The sequence below is a fragment of the Toxotes jaculatrix genome, chromosome 6, assembly GCF_017976425.1.
Source record: "Toxotes jaculatrix isolate fToxJac2 chromosome 6, fToxJac2.pri, whole genome shotgun sequence".
NCBI classification, from domain to species: Eukaryota; Metazoa; Chordata; class Actinopteri; family Toxotidae; genus Toxotes; species Toxotes jaculatrix.
The window spans coordinates 10590111-10615254 of record NC_054399.1 but is presented as its reverse complement, the minus strand read 5'-3'; the positions used below and the strand labels follow the sequence as shown (position 1 = coordinate 10615254).

The 25144-nt window shown below is 41.0% G+C and overlaps 1 protein-coding gene across 4 annotated transcripts; it reads left to right on the top strand.

Moving 5' to 3' along the window:
- The first annotated feature begins 11683 nt into the window (after nt 1-11683).
- On the top strand, nt 11684-22623 carry ncln (nicalin). 4 transcript variants are annotated; one of them, XM_041039903.1, is made up of 15 exons: nt 11684-11961; nt 12685-12875; nt 13488-13632; nt 13840-13934; nt 15700-15780; nt 16036-16139; nt 16872-16960; nt 17410-17549; nt 17904-18082; nt 18635-18722; nt 18818-18856; nt 19156-19316; nt 19646-19699; nt 19919-19997; nt 20786-22623. In XM_041039903.1, exons 1-15 carry the CDS (start codon nt 11787-11789, stop codon nt 20846-20848), a joined length of 1683 nt encoding a protein of 560 aa, XP_040895837.1. In that variant the 5' UTR covers nt 11684-11786; the 3' UTR covers nt 20849-22623. The 4 variants fall into 4 exon arrangements, with proteins under 4 accessions (XP_040895837.1, XP_040895836.1, XP_040895835.1 ...); XM_041039902.1 differs by having other exon boundaries at nt 19153-19316; XM_041039901.1 differs by having other exon boundaries at nt 17904-18130.
- Nucleotides 22624-25144: the final 2521 nt, after the last annotated feature.

Genomic DNA, 25144 nt, shown 5'->3' with positions numbered 1-25144 from the left:
GGAAGCTCTCTGAAGCGCATGTTGGACTGAGCACCCAGTGGGGCACTCTGAGCAGAGTCTGGGGCTTTCACCCAGCCCAACGCCTGCCGTTGGTGATGGATGACCTGTGAGGAATGATGAATCGACTCCTGTCACGTCCTCAACACATCCTCATCTGGGATTCAGCCGTAAGGAGAGCAGAGCATTGCCATCAGACTACATTGTACTTTTAAAATACAGCTCATACTTCCTGAGTAGAAATGATTATCATAGTAACACGTTGTATTGTGTATTGTACTAATAAATAAGTACAGTATGAATTATTATTATTTCTCCTGTGGGTGATGTTACTGTATTCTGATATGGCATTCTGATATGGCATATATATATATATATATATATATATATATATGCCATATCAGAATGCCATATAATATATATATATATATATATATATATATATATATATATATATATATATATATATATATATATATATATATGCCATATCAGAATGCCATATAATATATATATATATATATATATATATATATATATATATATATATATGCCATATCAGAATTTGACTTCTGTTTAAACTTTTTTGAAGATAGAAAAAAGTCAAATATAACTTTCCTGGATGCATTATAGGCACTATTTATCCTAGGGGTTTACATGTGGATTTTAATATAAGCATTTGGCAGAATGCACTGAAGAGTTTTGTAGATACTGCACTTTATGACAGATTTCCTGGTTCTTGTGCAATATTTCCTTCCCTTTTATTACTTCGGATATATATTTTCCATTATTAGATTTCCTTTCGTTGCCTTCTGTATTAATTTATCCTCAGTCTTGTAATATGTTGTATTTGTGGAGTATACAAAGGATGCACTCTAAAGCTCGACTGGCACATTGCTCCTTTGAACTCGTCGGTTTCCACTCCCTTTCAGATCTGGTGTCTCTGTGCGGCAAAATACCACATTTACCGACATATATTTTACATGGCTTGTAGTGGCTGAATCCAGACAGAAAAGCGAATGCACAGTCTCTGCCAAAAATAGTGAACAGATTTCTACCACCTGCTGTTGTTTTAATTATCATCTGACAGAGATTCAACCTCATATCTGCCAGCTGCACTCCATTTAACCAGGTTTTCCCACCCTCTTCACTGCATTTTCCTTATGTATTTGTGGTGTGCTATATTTGTTTCCTTTCTGTCAACAAATATATAAGAAATATTTAATGTACATCCATTGACTGAAAGCTTATTGTCTTTATCATTACAGTAAAAGCTTTGCATGTAGCTGAACTATAGAGAGCCTTCTTTTCTCGATATGTGAGGTTTTTCTTGCACTTCAGTGTTGTGGCCGGTCACCTTTTTAAAAATACCTGTAGAAGGCCTCACCTGAAAAGAGAATTGTGTTTTTGAACTGATTTCAACAGAACTCATGGGTTAATGTCACAGTTAAGTGTATTCCTGAATTGAAACAACATTTTCAGTTCTGTCAAGGTAACACTTCAGCAAACTTTCATATTCCGTACATTCTCTGTGGTATTATATATAAAGTAAGTCATCACTCTGAGCCTACAGCTGACACAAGCCCTGTTCACACACCAGATCAGCTCTGGTTTAACTGGTTGAACTTCACACTCGCTTGCTTTCCTCACTCATTTCATCACGTTTTCTTCATTTCCTGTGTGCAGCAAGCAGATGGGTCTGAGTTTTTTTTGGCTAAGGCCTGAGTGTTATCTACGCTGAGTGAGAGAAGGGCTTCCTGGTAGCTTCAAAGCCAGCAAATTTTTTTTTGAGCTCCTTCAAACCAAAGAGCTTCTCTGCTTTCTTTAATCCAGTTTCTCACTGAGGTGGTCAGTTGGCTTTATGAGAGTCAGCGGCACAGATGTTTTGTGTTTGTGTGGAGAGATCAGGTTAACGCCTCGTTTTGATATCGTGTAAGCAGCTAGATCGATAAGCTGTGGGTCAGTACTGAGACATCCACAGAGACAGACTGACTGAGAGTGTGGGCCATGTGGCGAAAAAGTCTCACTTGACACAAATCTCACTGCAAGTGCAAACAGAAGCAGACGGAAACCATTCGCTCTCTCCTGCGTGCCCCGGCCCAGATTACTTCCTGAAGGTTCGCTAGAATTTCAATCATGTCCCCCCTCCTCCTTACTCCCTCACTCGTGCATGTGGCCAGCTGATATTTATATTCATAACAAACAATGAATCCACACAGATAAGACAGGATGATAAAGAATAACTCAGGCAGTGTTGCTCAGGAGACAGATACCACACTGGAACAGCCATGCTGTGACGGACTGCTGGCAGATATTGGACTTTCCTCATAAACTTCAACCGGCAGGCTGGATGGAACAACACAAAGTCTTCAAGACAACAGACCGTTCAACCCTCTACATCATCCTTACAGCAGCATGGCCAATTACAAACCAGATGTGGTGAAAGCCCGGGGATCAGGCCTTCCTGATTGGACCAGATCGACATCTCTGGTTTGATTCTGCTGAGTGAATCTGGGGTCGGCCAGAGAGAGTACCTCTATAAATATCATCCTGTTGTTTCAGTTGTGCTCTCATGTTGGTCTAAAAACATGTTAAAGGAATAGTTGGGCATTTTGGTAAATACACTTATTTGCATCGTTGGTGAGAGTTAGATGAGGGAACTGATATAGCAATCATCTCGTCATCAAGTGTATTTCCCAAAATGTCGAAATGTACCTTTAAACAGAATAATTTGGATGAACACTGAGATTACTGTGATGTTCAGTTCATTACAGAAGTTACTTTAGTCAGTAATAAAGATGTGTAATTTACTTTTCTTGTACTTTTCTTTCAACTTGCTTCATCTAGCCTCAAACACCACAAAGTAAAGCCCTACATGTCCCAGAATGCTTTTCAAACATTTGGCTGTTGGCTTTATGATCAGTTTGAAAAATGGCAATTGAGGCAGCACTGAAAAGTGTTTTTCTTTCAACAGATGGAAGAAGACTGATCACAGAACAATCAGACTGTTTGCAAGAAGAAGCAACAGCCTGCTGTAATAATAATGTATGAACAGACATTGAGATCTAAATACGAGAACACACGCGACACTAACCCCTTTTCTTGATTCCTGTTTCTCTCCCTTCTTCTGAACCTGGCTGGCAATCAGTCAGCAATCAGGCCAATCAGGCCGGCAAACAACCAAAACAAACAGCAGGAGGGTGAGTGATGGTCGAACAGTGCTCCCGTGGGCCCGACGTGACCTCCAAACGAGGCAGCCTCATGACTAATTGGTGTTTAAGCCCAATCACAGTTAGCACACTTCCTACTCCTGTGAGCTTGCTAAATGGTTCTATTCTCTCTGTCCACCCCCCATTTCTCTCTCTCTCTCTGTTTTAGCTCCCATTTCTTTCTCTTTCTTTCTCTCTCTCTCTCCCACCTGGGTCTCTAACACACACACCCCCCCTTCATTCTGTCTGTCTGGGCCAGAGGGAGGCACCGTGGGAGTTTAATTGCCTCGTATTTCCATGAAGCCAAGTTCATTACATTAACAGCTCCGGCCCACGCTGCATACTTCTAACCTGCTGCAATTTGTTTTTGTATTTATTAGGCTGGCAGAGAGGCGGATTCCCGCTCAGCTGGGTAAGAGAGAGAGAGCGAGAGAGAGAGCTGGATGAGGGAGAAGGTCAGAGGGAGCTCGGCAGGCACAGGCGTCCATTGTGATGCACCAGCCGGGCAGATGAAAACATGACAGGGAGGCACAGGCGAGGAGCACAAGGCCTGCTCGGTCTGGGAGAAATCAGGGTCGCTCAGGTGTGGATGCGAAGGTATGAGGTAGTGAAGGAATGACGAGGAGAAGGTCAGACGCAGTGTTGACTCAAGGTGTAAATATCACTTAGGGAAGGATGGAGGAAACTTTTAGAATAAATTGCCACCAACCTTTGTCAAGTGACCACCAAAAAAAAACCCCAAATGAATTAAAATGTTGCTCTCTGTCTGCTGGAGTGTAAATAGGTAAGTTTGCAAACAAACTTGCCACAACAGCTTTATAAGGTGATAATATTTAAGTCCCCACCAGGACATAAAAACATAAAAATGTCTTCAGTTCCACGGCCCCAAAGTTTCCAAAAAATGTATTAAGGCCTCTTTATTTGCTGGATATCAAAGTAAAAACAACTGAACATGTGGCGATAATTGTTTAAATTTCAGCCACTGGTGGCCTGCAGTCAAATCCTGCCAGGATCTTTCATCCTCTGCTTCCCCTACCGACCTTTTTGTCTTCCTGCTGTGTAACCAACAGTAAAACACAGCACGTTGTTCTTAGAATAATATGTGCACATGATGCAGAGCAACAGTACTGTGGATGGTGAGCAGTGAGGCTGACTGGTCATTTTTATACTCGTGTGCACAGATAGATATATTGATTGTTTGGCTGTCAATCCAGACTTGATGGACAGACAGAAAGAAAGACAGACAGGAAAGCATTAGACAAGATTCTGTCCCATCACAATACAGTGCTTATATTCCCAGCATAATGCAGAAAGTTATTGCCACATACGCACACACCCATGTCTCCATTCATGAATTTCTCTCTGTCCCCGCCCACTAAATGTACAGTTCAGACAGTCCTGACGGTCAGTCACAACACGCACACCTCTTTCACAATCCCAGAGTTCCCAGTTTGCCACACATGCTGCAGTGACATGCTTATATAGGATTGGAGAAGCACACAGGTTTAAAAATAAGCTTCTAAGAAGTCTGTATTGCAAAAGTGCGAATCAACCACAAATCCTTCGATGTAATAATTCAGAGACAATATGTACCCTTGACTCTTGTGCAATGACTGTGATGATACTGTAGGAAAACCACCAACTAATCTGAAACAGCAACACTAAATGAATCCACTCAAAACCTCACGTCAGAGAGAGAGGTATCAAGACAGAAAGCGTGAGAAGGCAGAAGAGGAAAGAATAGAGAGAATGGAGCAGAAATAGAGAATAGAGTAGAAAAGAATAAGAAACGGATTTATACTGTTAAGAGAAGAGGAAGTTAACAGTAGAAAGGAAGACAATAGAGAGCGCAGAAGGAAGAGCAAGAGATAGGTTGAATCCACTGGTCAGCATGAGTGAGCGTCTCTGAAAGTGGATATGAAGGCGGATGAGCCACGCCAACCTCCTCTGACCGCATTAACAAAACCTAATGGAACGGCTGGCTCCAAGAAGCCTCGTCATCCATTATCTGACTGTTGCCCTGCGCAACCAAATAGGTTCATGGTCTCGGTGGCTGCAGCTCAGCTGTCATACACTATGTTCTCCCTTTTTCTTTGTCTTATTTCCACTGGCCCTAATGAAAATGATTGGTAAATCAATTGCCTGGTACGTAAAGAAGCCAGGGTAATATTGCCTCCACCAAGCCTGTGGCCACAAATCACTGCAAATCAGCAGGAGGGGAAAGGAAAATAATGGTCATATTTTGTCTTGAGGCAGCTGTTGTCTCAGCACACACACCAGATCCAGCATTACCAGGTCATGCTGAGAGAACAAGTACAGTTCAAACCCTCAGACTGAGCTCACAAATAATATATACATGTATATTTTTTTTATCTTGCATATTCTTTTGTTAAATGAATAGCAACTATCCACTATAACACAAAGACGATTCAGGTTCTGCCTTCCTAAGTTTGTTAATCAGGCTATCAGTATGTGATTATATTTACCAAGTGGTGGTTAGTAACATAAAAGTATATTTACTCACACACTGTACTAAAATTCACTTTTGAGGTACTTGTATTTTACATTTAAGTTACTTTATTCTCAACTTCACCACATTTTAGAGAGACACATTGTTCTAAATACTCCATTCCCTATTATTTGGAAGCTGTAGTTACTAGTTATTTTACAGATTTATACATTTATAAATTATATTTTTGTGCTTTACACCCACCCATCTATGTATACAGTGTTAAAAAATTGCTCCACTTTGACAAGCTACAAAATTAATAATAATCCAATGATTACAAAAAATAGGGGGTCAGTCTACCTCCATAATGAAGGCTTTTTTGATGCTTTAAGTGCATTTTGCTTATAAAAGTTAAATACTTCAACTACAGTAAAATTTCGAATGCAGGAATGTTACCTAGAGTTAGGCATTATTCAGGATCATTTTCACTGCAGATTTTTTTTTCATGTTCTTTTGAAATAGAAATACACTGTCTGTAATGGGAAATACAGGTGAATAGTGCGCACATGTAGTACCAGTACGGTACAGGTGGTACAGGGACAAAGACACAGTCTCTACAGAAATGGAGAGGCTGTCTGCACACTCTCAGTCCTCATCAGGGTGAATAAATCACAGGTTGTATATACAGATAAAAAAAAATTACAGTTTCACCTACAATTAGGATTTTCAATTAGGAGGTCACACCATACAAAAACATCCCTATCAATTTTATATTTACAAAAACAACACACAGCATAGCCCATAAAGGACATGTGATACTCAACATTTAAGCATGCACAAAATACACAAAAATATTTAATGAGCTATCGTTTTTTGCCCTGTGGACAGTATATAGTCTGTTTTGTTCACGTGGATGTTTGCCTCACAGAGACACAATAAAATGGGGCCAGGTTCAAAAAAACTGATTTAGTGTGAAGTTACTCTCTGGTTCACACTCAGATTCAGATCCATCTTCTGACCACTCTGTCACCCCGTTACTTGTTCGCAGATCTATCCATCAAGCAAGATCCTGAAGCTTCTGTTCATTTTAGCAGCTGGTGTTTTAAGGAGTGAATGACTCAGACGACCTACTCCATAGATCTTAGTTAGAAAGGTCACCATTGTATGGTGATAGGGGAGAGCTCAGGCCAGAGAGCACTCCCTCTTACAGTATTTCTTTGGTATTCTGTGATTTTTTTTTTTTAATTCAGACCTTGTCGTTGCGCGGTTTAAGCACTTCAGTGTGGCCAGTGTTTGAGCAACCTGCCATTGTGGTGAGAAAATGACAGCATCCTCTAAGAATGGGAAGGGGCAATAAACCAGGGAGGGAGGGGGCTACTTACACAGGCATGCTACACAGAAATTGCTTACTTACTGCTAGGTAGCTAATCTCTCGTTAATCCATGGTACTTACCCACAAACATACTGACTGCACCTTTTGTGTGGTCGCACAGAGAAAGTGTTTTTCTGTGGCCGGGGGTCAGGAGCAAAGGCTGGTCTGATTCAGGACATTCCCAGGAGCACTGGAAAGAAATGAGGACACTGAACAGCTCATTCATTGTGTCTCCCTCTCGCTCTCTCTCCCTCTGTGTGTGGGCTTTTTTTACTATATTCCTGGGGACCAAAAACCGAGAACCAGCTACAGTTGTGGGGTCCTACAGATTTATGAGGACCATGATGCTGGACCCCATAAGTTTAAATGGCTGTTTGAGAGTTAAGACTTGGTGTGTGTGTGTGCGCGTGTCCGTTTGTCTGCTTGTTTTTATGTCCTGGTGGACTTAAATCTAACCTGATATGCACACTAACCTTCCGTGTCACTGTGGGGGCGAAAATGGAGTGGGGTTCCCTTTGACCGTTTCCGCATCACACAGGACGAGGCAACATCAAGAGAAAAATGTGACCACATGCATTTTTGTGAGCCACTGTGTCTGATGATCCTGTGATAACAGGATGTTGTGAATTTTTAGGAATTAGACTCATGTGATACGTCCTCTGCCGTGCCGCTCACGCACGATCCGCACAAGAACATTATTTTCCTCTCAAAAACAATTGTTCTTTTCTACTTTTGTCTTTATATTGAACAGTATGTGTTCCTCAGACCAGACGGCAAGTCATCTGAGCGGATCTCCAAATGATAATTTCTTAGTAATGTGAAATCATTACAATGAGTTTCAACGTCCACGCTAAATTGGTTTTGTGCTTTGTGTGCTGCTTGCCCTCTCACAAGCCTGGGCATGGATTACTCATGCAACAGGAAATAATGACGCCAAGGTCCATTAAGTGGGATGGCAGGACATCATATCAGCATTAATCTCCCACTTAGCAGAGCTGCCCCAGGAGAGAGAGAGGCAGGGAGGAGAACAGAGAACAGAGAGAGAGAATATGATTTTCAGCTCTTCCCAACTGGAATTTTAATTTTTTTTTTTTTTGATCTATAAAACTTTGGTCAGAAGGTTTGATGGAAACAAATCTCTTCACCTGTTAGTCACAAACAAACAAATTTCGCTGTGCATATTAATGCTCCCAACAAGAGGAGCCTTTTAGATCATTTTATAATCCTCTTACTTTTCCCTTAAAGTAACAGTGAATTTCTTTTTCTTTTTTAGTTTATCTACATGCCCCCAAGTGCAGGATGAGTCAGCAAAAATATTTTCATATTTTACAGGAGGAGAAAGCGAGGGATTTATATATATAATGTTTTCTTACACTTAACTGACATATGCTGACATGGAGCAAGACACTTAAGGCAGTGCCACAGATGGACATTAGTCTAAAATACATAATCTGGTACAAAACATCTCTTGAAACATCTTGAGATTTATGCATTTGTACATGGTCCCTGCCAAAATAAATTAATAACATGAAATATATTCTGTATTCCACTGTGTCTTTAATGTCATCTCTAACTGTGCTGTCATATGTAGTTCAATAATGGCAAAGTGGAGAACTGAATAGGTCATGAGCTTAGAGGGAATGTGAGGGTTTCAGCAATTTGTTGTCAAGTGTAACTTACAATTATGGTGGAAATCGGGTGTGGATATAATCCTCCAGGATACAGATCAGCTTCATTTTAAGATTCTGGCTTTGGCTCCAATGTCAGCTCCTGTGTTGGACAAACAGAACAGGACAGCAGAACTAGGGCTGTAATTAAGAATTATTTCCATTATTGATCAATTTGCTGACCATTGATTAATCTGACTGCTCCTAAGTCTATAAAATGTCAAAAAACAGTTAAAAATCTTTCACAGCCTAAGGTAACCTCTTCAGGTCTTGTTTTGGTCTGAAAAAAGTACAAAACCCAGACATTCAGTTTACTGTCACATATGATGGATAAAAGAATCTAAGGAGCAGTGACCAGAAAACATTGGGCATTTTTGCTTAAAAATTAGTTGAAAAGAAAATTATTCGATTATCAGAATAGGTGCAGATTCATTTTCTAATCATGGCAACTCAAAACAGAACCCTTTCCTATGGTGCAAGTGGAAGAAAATGGCCACAGATACCATGTATGATTGATAACATAAAAACTATGTTGAATACAATTCACTATCAGTGTTATTTCAAGGGTCCTGCTTTTCTGTTTCTTTGCACACATTTTTTTGTGCATTTATACAAAAAAAAGAAAAAAATGTTTCTGGAAGTTGTCAAACAGCCAGATGAAAGCCTGGTGGGTATAACCTAACCAGACACAGAGTAGGTCATGCAGGCCTCATGACCACAGTACTTCTGAAATCCTGTTTATGGCCCTCTATGTGCTTCGTCTGAGTACTTTTGTGTGTGACAAACGATAAAGAAATTAGCTGATGCAAATCACTTTACATGAGGAGGATTACAACCAAAGTCTGAACCTTTATATCAGTATCAGTTCATTATAGTCCACAATTGAAAGATGAAATGGACTGACTCGAAACCCAATCATAGACACTTTTGCCAGTAAGTACTTCAATTTGACACCATAATTAGAAACCTTAAAAATAGAAGGCTATGAAAACACAGTTTTTTTTTTTAAAAACATGGTATAGACACATATTTAATGATTGACCTATGCTTTATTTGTATGTTTTAATGTTCTGGTTTGTATGAACAGTTTCGTTTGTACATAATGTTATGTTAATTAAATGTTAACATGGGAAAAAATGGGGGGGAAATTTAAAAAAAAAAGATTTAAAAAATTGTCTAACCGACCAAAAATTTCACGACACCCTTGCAGTACTTCGGACCCCCTAGGTCTCACGGACCCCCTGTGGTTCAACACCTCTGACCAATACATTACAGCATAGACTGTATAAAACATGGACGGAACACCCGTGACGTCACCCATTGGTTTCGGGGAGTCGGTTTTGTGACCAAACCATGGGCATTTGAGCTGCGCCATCTTGGATTTTAGTGGGAGCGTACATTCCATATTTGGCGGAGAGGCGTTTACGAGGGTCAGCCGGCCAAGAACCCGGCCACTTAGCTCAGAGCAACCGAGCTAGCCTAAGGCTTATTAGCTAATCAGCTAGGCTAACAAGCAGCTACACGCAGCTACATCCACCACACGACAGTCCCCGAATCCGACCCGACTAGCTCGACCCCGTGTAACCGCGACACACAGCATACAACAGAGACCAAAATGTTGCTGCTGTGTTTAAAACATGACTGTTTCAGATAGAGAGGTTTTAAGTCGAGCTGCAGGGTTTGGTGGAGTTGTGGGGGAAATTTTATTTCTAGCCTATTATTTAACTGTGAAACAATCATTATTATTTCATATTAATAAAATATATTAAAACGTTAAAAGAATATTATTATTGTAATAATAATATATTAAAATGTTTAATATTTACCGGCTTTCACCGCTGCCTCCATCCACTACTTAGTTACAGCAGCACACAAACAACAGCAGCCGCTTACTGACGGAGCTGCTCTGTCCATGCAATGTCTGACTTTTTAAACAGAAAAATGAGATGAAATAAAATTGTAGCCCAGTACTCCCGCAATAAACGGACTCTGAGAGCACGGAACACACCGCAACAGCGTTCCTAACATTAGCTGCTCCGGTCTTCTATCTGTATCAGCAGCGACCATAAATCGGCAATTAAGTCATAAGCCAGCGGCAAATACGCTAATACATGCTAATTAGTGCAAACATCCAGGTAAAATAGTGAGAAATTTACTTACCGAAAAAACTGCGACACAGACTCCTTCAACGGTCGGTTAGTATAGTCTACACTACAACAAGCCCTATATGTCACAGAAACCTATCCGAACATTGGCAAACAAACACGGACACTGCAGCCCTTGTCAACCGCTGGGGGTAGCCGGAGGCCTCTGAATGTAGCCGCCTAGCTCAGCCGATGCTTTAGCAAAGAGCAAACTGCCAGTGTCTGTCTATGGGGCTGTCACTCAACGTAACCACGCCCTAATTTGTGTACGAATTTTAAGCCTTAATAACGCTAAAACGGTTGTGGTACAAAAAAAACAAACCCACAGCGTTCACAGAGGTGGAAACTATCAATTGAGACCAAAAACAAAAAATGTACCAGGCTGTTAATATGTTTTTTTAGGCTGTAAAGTTGGCTATTTTAACATGAGGGTCAATGCAGAATTGCTCACTTCTGGAGCCAGCTCCCAGCGGCATCCGAGGAACTGCAGCTTTTTGAACGCGGAAGTGATCCTCACTGCTGAGACCTACAACTCCCCCCTTGCATTACAGTTGTGGTATAGTGCGCCATCTAGTGACATTGACCGATACTTGTCCCTTCATTTGTAGCTGTCCTAGAAGATCCCTGAAGGACCGTTGATTCAGTTTTGAAATTGGATAATCAGACTAATATTTTAAATAAATATTTACCTAAATATACATTAAAATCTAGTGGTATGTTAAAAACAAACAAAACAAACAAACAAAAAAACAAAACAGTAATTGTGCTGAATTTGCTGGTGTCCTAGTCCAGATTGAGAGGTGGCCTAGTTATTTGCCTGATTAGAAGCATTAGCTGCAGCTGCGGTCGGTTAGCTGAACTCGGTACCCGGCTGTCAGTGCCTGAGAGCGGTGACAGCTAAAAAAATATTGTTCCATCTCGAGCTGTACGGTTAAGACAAACGCCAAAATGTTCGAGGAGGCCAGTGAAGTGTTTGACAACATGTTTAAATCTTCGTTTCCCCTAACTTTCATCGTGTTTATCCCCGCGGTGCTTATCCTGGTGTCACCGCTCCCGGCCGAGGCGGCACATGAGTTCACGGTGTACCGCATGCAGCAGTACGACCTGCAGGGACAGCCGTACGGTGAGTCGGCTGTTTCTCCAGTTGATCACCCGGGATTAAATGTCAGGGTTACTGAACTGACTTGGCCAGTGATTAGATCGGTCTCCAGCAGCTATTTCAACTTAGCCTCTTAGCTGAAATAACGTTTAAAATGACTGCACGCAGGGTAGCTACAGCTAACTAGCTGCTAATGTAGCTTAGCGTCAATGACCAAATCGAGATCATTACTACTTAAAATGAGGTCAGTGTGCAATGCTAACGGGTGTTTCCCCTTAATGTAAGTATTAAATCACCATTAGCCTAACTACACTGACAAACCCTACCTACACAGAGACTAGGATTAAATGTAGGCTCACAAGTGTGTTGACTCCTCTTCCTCTTACTTTTTACTCTGATGACAGGATGTGTGATAGTTGATAGTTTATCTTATTTGATCGTTCAAATACTGTATAGCTGTGAGAGCAAGTTTAGTCAAGATCCAGCTTTCTAACCTGAAGCACAGTGTGGAAACCAGTATCCTCTTCCTCTCTCCTCAGTCCACGCAGTGGGACACATTTTGTCCAGCATTTGTGATGAGATTGAATGGAAGCTACCAAACTTGACGAACAGATCACCAATCCCAAGCCTCTTCTTTGTCAAGCAGCTGATTCGGCGTATTTGACTATTTCACGCCTGTTCCAGTTGACATAAAGACAGGAATCCATGGATGAGGGGTGATTATCAGTGTCTGTGTGGTCTCCTCAGGTACCAGGAATGCTATCCTGAACACCGAGGCCCGTACTGTGGAAGCAGAGGTACTAAGTCGTCGCTGTGTTATCATGCGACTGGCAGACTTCTCCTACGATAAGTACCAGAAAGCTCTGCGCCAGTCAGCGGGAGCTGTGGTCATCACCCTGCCCAAGAACATGTCTGCTATGCCCCAGGATATAGTACAGGTACTCACACACACACTCGCCATTGTTACAAATGAGACTTCCTGAACCAGAGTCACACAGTCAGCTACAAACCTGTCTGCTTCAAGTTGATTTGTTTGGGCTAAGTGTCTTGTTCAAGGGCACATCCACAGTGGTAAGAATGAAAAGGCAAGTGGTGTCCCAGTTCATAATTGGTTTTACAGTGCCACCTCTCTTATCTCTGCGTTCTAAGCTTTTCCAAGCTCAGTGTGACTCTGAAAGGAAGAGAAGGAGTTCAAAGAGAGAATTGTGACAGAGCCCCCAGTTTTTAGGGTACAGTGTCATCTTAAGCTGTAGCAGAGATTTAGTACTATCTCAGTAAGGCAGACTGCACGAGTTGTGACTAATTAGTCTTCCCACTGTATGAGTGGGATAATTAATCCTTCTGGAAAGCAGCACTAGTAGGCATTTGATGAGTTACTCATTTGGTTACATAACTTAAAACCACAATTGGTGCATTTCATGTTCCACTCAAAATGTGAGCGGGCAACACTGAACTCTTACTGAACAACTTTAATCCATCAGCTTCTCACTCCAACAAAATGGTGTCTTATTTCGTTAAACATGATGTTCCCCTCTGTTCATCCCATGTAGCAGTTCATGGAGCTGGAGCCGGAGATGTTGGCTACTGAGACCATTGTCCCTGTGTACTTTGCCATGGAGGATGATGAGCTGCTGTCCATCTACACCCAAACCCTGACTTCCTCCTCCTCTCAGGGCTCTTTGTCAGCAGCTGAAGGTAGAAATTCATCCGCTCCTGCTGGTGTGATCTTGTGTTTGTCTGCATTGTATGCACTAAACCAATTGCAACACAATTTACACACATTAAAAAGTCAGGTCAGGAATGATGGAGTGGGTTGGACACTCTCCATGATATGTCAATACACAAATCAATCCATTAAATCAACATTTACAGCTTTCATGTTACTGTTTGTTCTTTCTGCAGTGCTGCTGCACACGGCCACAGCCAATGGCTTCCAGATGGTCACCAGTGGAGCTCAGAGCAAAGCCATCAGTGACTGGGCCATCACCAGTTTAGAGGTGAGAAACTGAGGATAAGAAAAATGATCTCCCAAGTTGTCAGTTGTTTAGTCAGTTTATTCATATTCATTATTTATCTTTATCTATGGGTCTTTAACATTGTCATTTTCTACTCAAGAGCTAATTTGAAATAGAAAACAATAGTTTGTACACTGTTTTCAGACAGAGGCCTGCAGGATAATGTTACAGTAACATCAGGCAGAACAGTGTCTTGATGGTTAGGACTGTTCCCTCACTGCAGGAGGAGCTTAGATTTAAGCCTCTGTCATATGTGTGCGTTGTTGTTGTTGTTGGCATAATTGTCCTCTGAGTGCTTGATCCAGTTTCCTCCCACAGTCAGCAAGCACAGATAAACAAAAAAAATAATTGAATGAGACTGTGCATCATGGTTTCATAGCCATTTGCAAAGTATTGAAACAGTACTCTTTATTCTCAATATTAACTTATAGTTCTGTATTTCATTAAAAGAAAGATCATGTTTTTAATAGGTTATGTCATTGAATCACTGTGGATGGGGTTTGTTCTAAGATACCGAAAAAGGTGCAGTTGTCACCTCCCACGGTTTGTGCCTTAGTCACAGGGCTAAGCATCTGATCTCCAAAAAAAAATAAAGCGGGCTAGCTGTGTTTGGAAAAAATCCCCAGAAGGTCATTCCACAAGATTTACCGCTGTTTTGAAGGTATTTTTTTAATCATTAAAGACCCGTTTCTCAAGTCCAATGTGTTAAAAGGCTCTGTGACTAACATGTAATGGTAAAGGTTTAAAGCACAAACTTTACCTGGTGCTAGGTCTCCACTTTTTTTGTCAAGGTAAATAATTGATAACTAGACCTTTATGGTTGTTTTGTGACTTTAAGCTCTGGCAATGTACTATTGTACTGTACAATGTACAGTGTGTCGTGTGCTGCCTGCTGCAGTATCTTACTGCCCAATGTGTGTTTTCTGTGTTTGTGGGTGGTCTTAAATCCCTGAACAGAAACTGTTGTGTGGACTGAAAGCCTGGAGGTTTGAGATCTACAACAGTATTTTGTGTTTATTTGGTGTTTGCGTTGTTACACAGTGACGACTTAAATCTGTGGCAGTGTAACTGTAAACAATTTCAGTTTAAACTAACACTATATTTGCATTTACAAATTCTGTTGCATGGTGACTGACAGGACTGATCACTGCTCTGCGCTACTGTTTTGTTTTTGTTTTTTTGTTCTCAAGGTTGAATTTTAACTATAATTATTTTAATCCAACACCCTTTCACCATGAACAAGTAGATTATTTAGCTCAGTGTGAGACCACATGAATGTCACTGTACAGCTGTTTTCATTCAGACTTGATTGCTTTGGTATTTCTGTGCCGTCTTCTCTTGTTATGGCTCATCAGGGGATTTGGATGGCATTGCTCAATGTTTTAAGGTAGTGTTAAATCACACAGTTTGAGTCACAAAGTGCACAAAATAATAAAGCGGTGGAGGCGTGTTAGTTCAGGACTTTCTAATCTGAGCTTTGTGTAAAAAACCAGGGGGGAAAAGTGGTTTAGTCACACTGCAGCGGATTAGGAGGCAGACTGAGGTTTTTCTCACAGCTCTGTGGTCAGGAGGTCGACTGTGAATGTAAACCCACTTCAACTCTGCACAGTCACGCTCCCAGGCAGTTTAATACACACAGTAGCGTTGTTTTAGCTGAAACCATAGCTAGAAGTATTTCGGTTTATGCTCTGTTTGTATTTCTCCCTAGTCTAAACACTCTGTTGTTTTTGTTGTTGTTCTTTACTAGGGTCGTTTGGCTGGAGTCGGTGGAGAGGACCTGCCCACTATCGTCTTGGTGGCTCACTATGACTCATTTGGTGTCGCTCCAGTATGTTCACCGCTTCTTTTTTCTTACACATCATCCCTGACACCTTCAAATCATTCGGGGAATTTAGAAGCAGAAATGTTATGTCTTCAAATATCTGTAGGATTTTGTTACATTGGACGACTTATCTTCCACACGAGTCCAAAAACTCAAATTTCATACAATAATAGTCCAGGAAGTAACACAGCTGTCAGTAAAAAGAGAGCAGGCCAGAAAAAGGATCTCACCCTCTGTCTGTGTGTGTGCTGTCGTGTCCAGTGGCTGTCTTACGGAGCGGACTCCAACGGCAGCGGAGTGTCCATGTTACTAGAGCTGGCTCGTCTCTTCTCGAAACTCTACACCTACAAGAGGACGCACGCTGGGTGAGTAATGACACCAACACTCACATCCATATTGTCCAACCTCAAACAGCCCTCACAGCAGTTTAGACTTTTGACTGTTTTAGCTGCATAACAAGCACAATATCCTATAATGTTACACAGTAATGTTAGCACAGACACGTCAGTGAGGCTCCGTGCCGCTCACTCACTTTATGCACTGTATACATGATGAAACAGGAGAAGCCGTATTGATTACTGACCCCTGTGGTTCATCTTAACATAAGTCTATTTGTGACGTTTATCCCATTTGATATAGTTGGTGTCCTGCTCTGGATGCTTTTTGAGAACTAAATTGGACATTATCTGTGCACTCTGCTGGCTGTATGAATCACATCTGACTGTGTTAAACACTGAAAGCTGTCAGTAATAAGGTACAGGCTCATTTTTCTCTCAGTCTAAATGTACTGAACAGTGGCTGAGTGGAAGGCATCACTTCTTTGAGACACTGAATGCTGTTACTAAAGGAGTAATGGACTTTACTGTAACTGCACTGCTTAAGACAAAGTTGTCTGTCTAGGATCAAAGTCAGCACTACTTGCTTGACATGTCCATCATTTTAAAGCATGCCTTGTGATTTATGTTCCACAGACACTGATCATTTCTGAGTACAGCTCTAGCCCCTATGTCCGTGTATCCTAGTATCACACATTGTCCTTCATCTGCTTCTCTTCCCTTGTAGCTTTGAGTCATTTGTGAATCTGGTTGTGTTTTCAGGTACAACCTGCTGTTCTTTGCATCTGGTGGTGGGAAGTTTAACTACCAGGGCACCAAACGTTGGCTGGAGGAGAATCTGGACCACACAGGTACTGTTCAGTGTCACTACACAGTAGTGTATTTTGTTCAATATTCAATTTTGTGGCCATGGGTCAATTTTAATGAAAATACTCAAAGCCTGAATCAAGAGTAAATTGCATTCAAAGCATTTTAAAATGCAAAATAAAAAGTAATTCAAGACCAACTTATTCCCAAGCCAGTATGAAAGTACACATTAAAATACATCTGTTAACCAAAGACAATTTAGACCAAAGAATTACATTTACAAAGTGACACCATCACTATAGTGTATTGTGCTGTATGTGCTGGTTTGATAGGACCAGCCCTGTTTTTATTTCCCTCTATGTACAATATTTGATTGTATGTCTGTTAAAACCTGTGGTGTGCCCTACCTTTTCTTATCCTCTATTGTTCCATTATTGTTAACTTATTAATTAACCTTCTCTTCGGTTGAACCTCTCCCTCCCTTTGGCAATAGACTCCAGTCTACTGCAGGACAACGTAGCCTTCGTGTTGTGTCTGGACACTCTGGGCAACGGAGACTCTCTGCACCTCCATGTGTCCAAACCTCCCAAAGAGGGAACTCCTCAGTATTCTCTGCTCAAGGAGCTGGAGACGGTGAGTGTTGTGAGGCTTGATACACCTTGGTCTGATTTTCCATTTTTCTCTCAGTGAGTCACTTGGGTAACCAGATTTAGATCTCTCACTAGAACCAAAAACAGGTCAAAATACGTTCTTATTTTGTGGTAAATATGAGTGCCGCTCACAACCTACAACCTAGGTTGTGACGACGTGAGTTGTGAAGCAGAGCACATGCACTTGCCTGAAAGAAGCTGTTTGAATCATTTTGGCGGTGCCTTAATTTTTAAGCCTGTAGTTTCAGTTTGGCAAATCATCACACATCGAGGGTAAACTGAGCCTATAATTTTTGACACCCGCTGCGTTTTTCTGTCCCCTCTCACGTCCTCCCAGGTGGTGAGTAGTCAGTACCCGGAGGTCAAGTTCTCCATGGTCCACAAGAAAATCAACCTGGCCGACGACATGCTGGCCTGGGAGCACGAGCGCTTCGGGATCCGCCGGCTGCCGGCCTTCACTCTGTCCCACCTGCCCTCGCACCGCCTGGCTCAGCGCTCCAGCATCATGGACGTGCGGTCAGTGTCCCCCTCCTCTCGCCACGGAGCGGGAGAGCCCCCTGCTGGGTGGGTTCATTACTGCAAGTCTCTGAATCACCGAAAGAAAAGAGTTTACGTTCTAATTGCTTTCATTCATGTCCTAGGTGTTGTAGACTTTTTTGTACCCCTTCCATGACCAGAGCTTAATTTCCATGATTTTGTGACCGTATTTGTGTACTTTTGTCAGTTCTGCAGTGTTGGAGGTTTAGTTGATGTCTGAGGTTTACATTTGATGCCTCTTCCGTGTGGTAGTAAAACCTTTGCTCTCTCTTGTCCACTCTCCATTCTTTAATACTCCTCTGCCGCTGTAGCCATCCATCCCCCGTCGCTCCATTTGTTAATAACCATTTATCCTTTCTGTTTTTATTTTCTACACTTGATCTGTACGTGTTCTGTTCTCAGACTTTCTGCATTCCAGCCTGCCCGTGTGGCTCTGTAATCAGTCTCTCTCTTGTCTGTGGTTTCTCCTCTGATGTTTTGGAGTTTTTCCTCCTTCTCTAACTGTCTGCGAATGTGTGCTTGTGCTTACAGGCCTCATGTTGATGTAAAGAAACTCAGCAGGAACACCAAGGTGGTGGCAGAGGCACTGGCCAGGGTCATCTACAACCTCACGGAGAAGGTATGAACAGATGGAGAAACTTTTATCAGCTCCGCACGCTGTACCTGTTTCCTTCCTGTGATGTGATATTTTTATTCTTGTACTGTGCTGCACAGGGCGCCCCGAGAGACCTGCAGATCTTCACTGAACAAATGGTAAGTCACCAAACTTGTATGCACCTGTGCCATGAGCCTGAGTGAGGCAGAGATGCAGGTGAAATCACTGGGGGTTGAAGTTGTTTTGGGTAACGATGTGATTCTAAGGTTTTGAAACAACTGAAACCTAGTGAAGTTCTTATGATGGCACAGTGGTAACAAGAAAAACCATTTGCAACAATTGGTGCTACTTATTTTTTTTCAGGACGTAATTTTTGTTGCCATTCAGAATATTTAATTTAATGAATCTCCGCAGACTAAATGCTGCTGTTGTAATGTGGTTTGTGTCACATCAGCAGGTGCAGGAAGAGCAGTTATCAGCGGTGGTGGACTGGCTCACAGCGCAGCCGCGAGCCGCCCAGCTGGTGGACAAAGACAGCAGTGTGGTATCCACTCTGGAGTATCATCTCGGACGCTACCTCAAGGATGTCAAGAGACACTACGTCAAAGCTGATAAAAGGTAACCACAAGGGTGGAGGCAAATCAGAAAACACTGATTCACATTTATTAACGTGAGCGGCAAGTCTACAGACAAAAAAGTTAGCGTTTCCTTTATTAACTCATCTGATGTAACGCAGTCTTGAAAAAAGCACTTGATAATAAATCAGACGGCACTGTACTATCAGCCTGTTTTCTATCAGCATGAATTAAACCACTGACAAAAGAATTTAGATGCTTTAAATATATTGTCATGAAGTTTCCAGAAATGACAGAGCTAATAAAATGTATATATTCTGATGTTTTCTGTTCATGATGCCAAAGTGACAGTTTTAACTTTCTCCTCCTCAGGGATCCAGAGTTTGTATTCTACGACCAGCTCAAGCAAACTATGAATGCTTACAGGTACGCCTCAATGAGCTTCTCCTCCTCTTCCGCCTCTGAGATGCTTCAGTGCGGCTCATGTCTGTAAAGTCATGAGTTTGGTCCATACTAGTAAAAGATAAAATCACATTCTTAAAAACAGCCTTCATGTAGTAAGAAAAATTGTTTGACTGTAGTTGTCTTTTAATAATCGCTCCTCTTCTCTAACTCTGGTGATTTTTTTTTTTCCCTCTCCCTCAGAGTGAAACCTGCTATTTTTGACCTCCTGCTGGCTGTCTGCATCGCAGCCTACTTAGGGATGATGTATCTGGCCATCCAGGTAAGTCATGCAGTCATCTGTAGCTCCTTTCAGACATGCACCACGTTACATAAATGCATAAATGTGATGCCATTTCGGTCTCATTTGAATGAGTTCCCAAGTCTCTTTATATAAAAGCCATAATGGCAGTTCAGTAGGTGGAACCTAGTAACATCTCTGCAACTCTTAAAACATATGGGCTGCAGCACAAGCTTAAATACACAGAGAGGGAGGTTGAACATTTTGTTCCACTACTGTAATAAATGTATCATTTAAATATCATCTCCTGTGCACAAAGAAAATAGTTTAATAAAAGTCAAAGTGCTGAGAAAAATTAATAAAATAAATAAATAAATAAATAAATAAATAAGAATTGTTGATTAAATGAGCATCCTGCAAAATGATTTCCATACAGCATGTGGGTACATAGACATTAAATGAGTCATCTCATTAGTAGTTTAATAGTTTATTCAATCATCTAATTTCCATTTACTGCTGTGTTATGATGTTAATACTATTAATAAAACCTATTTGTCAGATAGCTGATTAGAGAATACTGGACCACAAATTGAAAAGGATTTCTGTGACACACTAAGGCAGTGTAATAAAACAATAAATCCACCTTTCATTAGGATTATAATGTTCAGTTTTTATTGAATCTGTTTGAAAGTGGTGTTGATTTATTTTAATGGTCATTTTGGAGGCTGTAATTTGTTTAGCTGTTTAACTGTACTGGGTTATACTGAGAAGTGTTCCTAATATTTTGTCCATCCCACCTCTCTTGTTGGCCTCATGGTCTCTCTTTACAGAACTTCGGAGTCCTCTACAGTGTTGTCCGTAGAATCACCCAACCCAAGGCGAAGGCCCACTAAGCCAACACAACACCTGTTCTGTTCCAGACCCTTTCCCTTTTCCTCGACTCAAGAAACTATAGCCAGTAAGAACACAGAAGCTGGGCCGAGCTGCTGTTCTCGTGATGGTTTTCAAACCAGCAGAATCATTTCCGTTTCCTTCATCCTGATCCACAAACTATGATGTCAGATCCTGTCCTGCTGCCAGTTTAATCCAATCTGGTCTCATGGGCCAGAATAATCAGGAATCATTCTTTTCTCCGCAGGTGTCTTGTCTTTCATTTCAGATAATCCCTTTCATTTGATATATTTCATTATTTCACTCTCATGATTGATTTTTGTCCGCGCCTCAGAGGTCTAGATGAGATTAAGTGAGAGTTGGTGATGTTGCTGTACGACCGATCGCTCTTCATTCCTCTCCTCCTCATACTGTACAAGCGATTGTTCAGCCAAACTGACGTCACCTGTTTTCTCAGGCAGCTAGAGGGAGAAACTGACCACACAGAGTTTAGCCCAGAATTTATTTCGTTGAGACGTGTGTTCCAACCTTTGTTGTTAAAGGACAGTTTCACATTTTATCAAGTCTGACTCAATGCAATGCTCACATTCCCCTAAAAACTTTGACCTAGCAACTTCATAGCCTGGATGGACATGAGGAACGATCACATTGATAACACTGTGAATGTAGATACCGGTGTGTGAGCTCTGCGTTTAGGCAGACTGGAAAAATTCTGAACTCATCCTTTAAATTCTCAGAGAAAATGACTCCTCAAATACAAATACTGTTTACGGAAAACACGAGTTGTCTAAATAAAATGTGAAGTAGTGTTTAGATAATCCTGATGGTAGTGAATTTATCAAAAGAAACATTAAGCTGAATGGGAAAAAAAAATCCTTGCCAAATAATTATTGTCTGTATGAAACTTCCCCTTTCTTGCCATTAAATGTACGTAGTTATAGAAATGTAAGGAGATTCCAGCTTGAAATTTTCCTTGTCGCCTTTTTTTCTGGGTTGTTTTTCTGTCGCTGTGTGATTTAATGTGTCTTATTTTCCTTTTTTTTTTTTTTTTTTAAACTTGATTAGTTGAAATTAAATGGTGAAGTACTCTGATCTGAAAACTCATGTTACAGAAGGTCCCATGCAACAATCATGTTTTCTCGTCTAATCAGAGCACGTGTGTGTTTAGTGTGTAAGAGTGCAACGCCAACATATCATGACAAGATAAATACTCCCCCTTTACTCCTTATCATTTGGACTCATGTGTGGCAAAAAAAAAAAGTGACTCAATCAGGAATTTTACAAGCCGTGATAAGATTTTGGTCAAGCTAGCACTGCAGTGTTTATACACTGGATGTCTTAAAGTGGGCAATAACACAAAGGGTGTTGGATCAAATGGGGAAAAATATCTTAAACTCCTCCAGAATGTTAGTGAGAAGTTGGTGTGTAAATTCAACAGTATCATCGTGTTTCCTTGACTTTCTTTCTGCCCTAGTCTTGCTTTGTTGTGGGTGAATGTTCTTCCCTTCAGTTTTTGTATTTTCCATGTGTTACTGCATGACCTGTGACACCCCACCCCCAGTCGCCATGGTAACACTGACAGGACTTTTGATTTACCAACATGAGGGAAATGCTGCGTGTGGTACATATGACTTTTTAATTTATTGAACCCGTTATCATTTGTGCACTGAGATGATCTCTCCTCTGGTCTGAACTCTGTTTCACCTCATCCACAACACTTGATCTTCGCGATGAAAATGATATCAGCTGTGATTAAAAAATAAACGATAAAAAGAAATTGCAAGGAACACGGTCTGTTGTTTACTGACATGTTTTATTTTATGGGGGGAACTAAAAAGGGAAAGATAACATTGGCTGAATGGTATTAAAATTGTATTACAAAAGAGCAAGTCTTTATCAAGTGGTCAGATTTTTAGAAAGTGATCAAATTTTAAAACAGGTTGGGGGGGGGGGGGGGGGGGGCATTTGTACAGTTTGTATTAATGGTCCAAAAAATATGTATGATTAAAATACACTTAAATAAGAGATTCAGTTAATGATTCTTCCCAGAAAGTCATAAAAATTCCCAAATTCCAAATTCTCCCTTCCCTTTTCTAAATTTGATCTGCTCATTAACAATAAAAATAATACTAATAAATTACAGTGCAATTTATAGGAAAGCGGGGCTTTTCTGCCTGTCGGTCTCTACTAGCTCTCCTCTCCACTCATTACCAGATTCCCACAAACACTTGCCTCATAATTTGGGTGGACATTTTGGCACAATCATCAACGCATTCATGGAGATACTTCGTGTCATAATGGCGTCACGCCTGTGAGACAGTTCAGATGGACAACTCACGTTATAATTAACACAAAGCGTCCAACACAGCCTTTGCAATTGGGTGGCTCTGTCAGTGCTGCTGCATTACTACTGTCACTCCCTGATCTTTTCTGTGCTGATCTGTGTGTTCAAATGGGGAGTGACAACGTCAGAGCCTAGATACCAACTACATCCTACTCAACTCACTGCAACACAAATGCACTGCAGCCTTTGCAATAAGGTGGTCCCATCAATTAGGCTAATTTACTGATATGTTTACATTTTTCTTGGGTTTTTTTTTCTGTCACTCCCTGATATTCTCTGTGCTGAGCTTAGTGTCTGCTAATGGGGAGTGACAAGGTCAGAGCCTAGACACCAACTATATCATATTCTACCCACTGCAGCCTTTCCAGTAAGGTTGTCCCGTCATTGCTGCTGTTTTATTACTATGTTTGCAAACACAACTTTTATCATCACTCCCCGATTCTGTGTGCTGAGCTTAGTGTATGCAAACAGAGAGTGACTTGGTCTGACGTATACATTCACAGAATAAACCTGTCCCCTGGTGAGTTGTCTGACTGAACTGAGCCTCCCGGGCAACAGTTTAAACCAAAGATAAACTTAACTGTAAGCCAATGTTGTCTCCAATGCTTAAATAAGAATCAGCCAAATCCATTCAGAGGGAAAAACAAACAGACAACCTCTAAATCTCCTTCCTTCAGTTTCGGATAGTTTCGTCAGTTCTGGGTAATCGTTAGGGGTGGGCAATTAGATTAAAATCCTCTTCACAATATGTTAATTTATAAAAAATAATGAAACAGGAATGTTTGTTTTTGGTAAACCTGCAAAGTTAAAAAAAAAAAAAAAAAAAAAAAAAATCAAAGTACTCATGCAAAAAAATCAGATTGAAATCAAATTTTGACACAAAACCGATTGTTGATTTAAAATATTGTTCACAAAAGATGAACACACCCAGAGATGTTAAAAGCATAGTTAGCACAATGTTAATAATCTAGCAAAATCCCAATTTTAAATATTGTATGTATATAGTATCATATCGCCCACCCCTAGTTACTCTATAACACATCACATCACAGCACTGTTTGTAGTATGACAAAGTGGGAGAGAGGTGGAGAAACTGAAGGTGCACCTTTTGCACACAGCACCATACCAGACTTTAAGGATGAGTCACACCTAATCCAGATCACAAGTCTTTGTGGGTTTACTGAAAACCTGACTCACCCGTCACCTGCCATCATAGAACAAAAAATATCAGCAAACTTTGGATACTCTAGTCTCACAGTTGAGTAGGCAGGACAACTTCCTGCCAGACCATCATGCTAGTAAAACCAGTGAGCCACGGGACTCTGGATGTCTGATATATTACACACAGCAACATGTTTGATCAAAAAAAAAAAAAAAAAAAAGATAAAATAAAATGAGTGTGAGCCAGTATTCAGATTAAAAAGGAAGAGATCTGAGACTAAATCCAGATGTTTGTAATGTAGATGAAGAAACAACTCTCCCTGGTCCCTGGAAACATCTGATCTGAGCAGACTATCACCAATTCATACACAGCAGAAAAACAACGACTGGAATACAAACAGTGCTCTCAGAAGAAAAAAAAAAAAAAAAAAAAACAGCAGCAATTCCAAAACAAATCAACAATTATAACCCGAACTACGGCAATAACAGTGATAGCTGAATGTAAAATTAAAAGTTAGTTTCAACTCCCCAGGCGGTGACGTGGGGATTGTGGAAGACAAACAGATGAACTAAAACAGAACGGACGCTTCTCCCACGGACAGACGACATCTGCGGCCTGCTCCAGCAGCACAAGCATGCTGTTCATCGAAACAAGAGCTTGAATTTGATCGAGAAGGTAGGAAGAATAGAAATATCCCTTATTTTCTACAGGTGCAGCAGCTGTTTTCACTAAACACACGTAGCAAAGCAGTGGGTCCCGGGGGGGGGGGGGGGGGTTGAATTAAATAGCTCC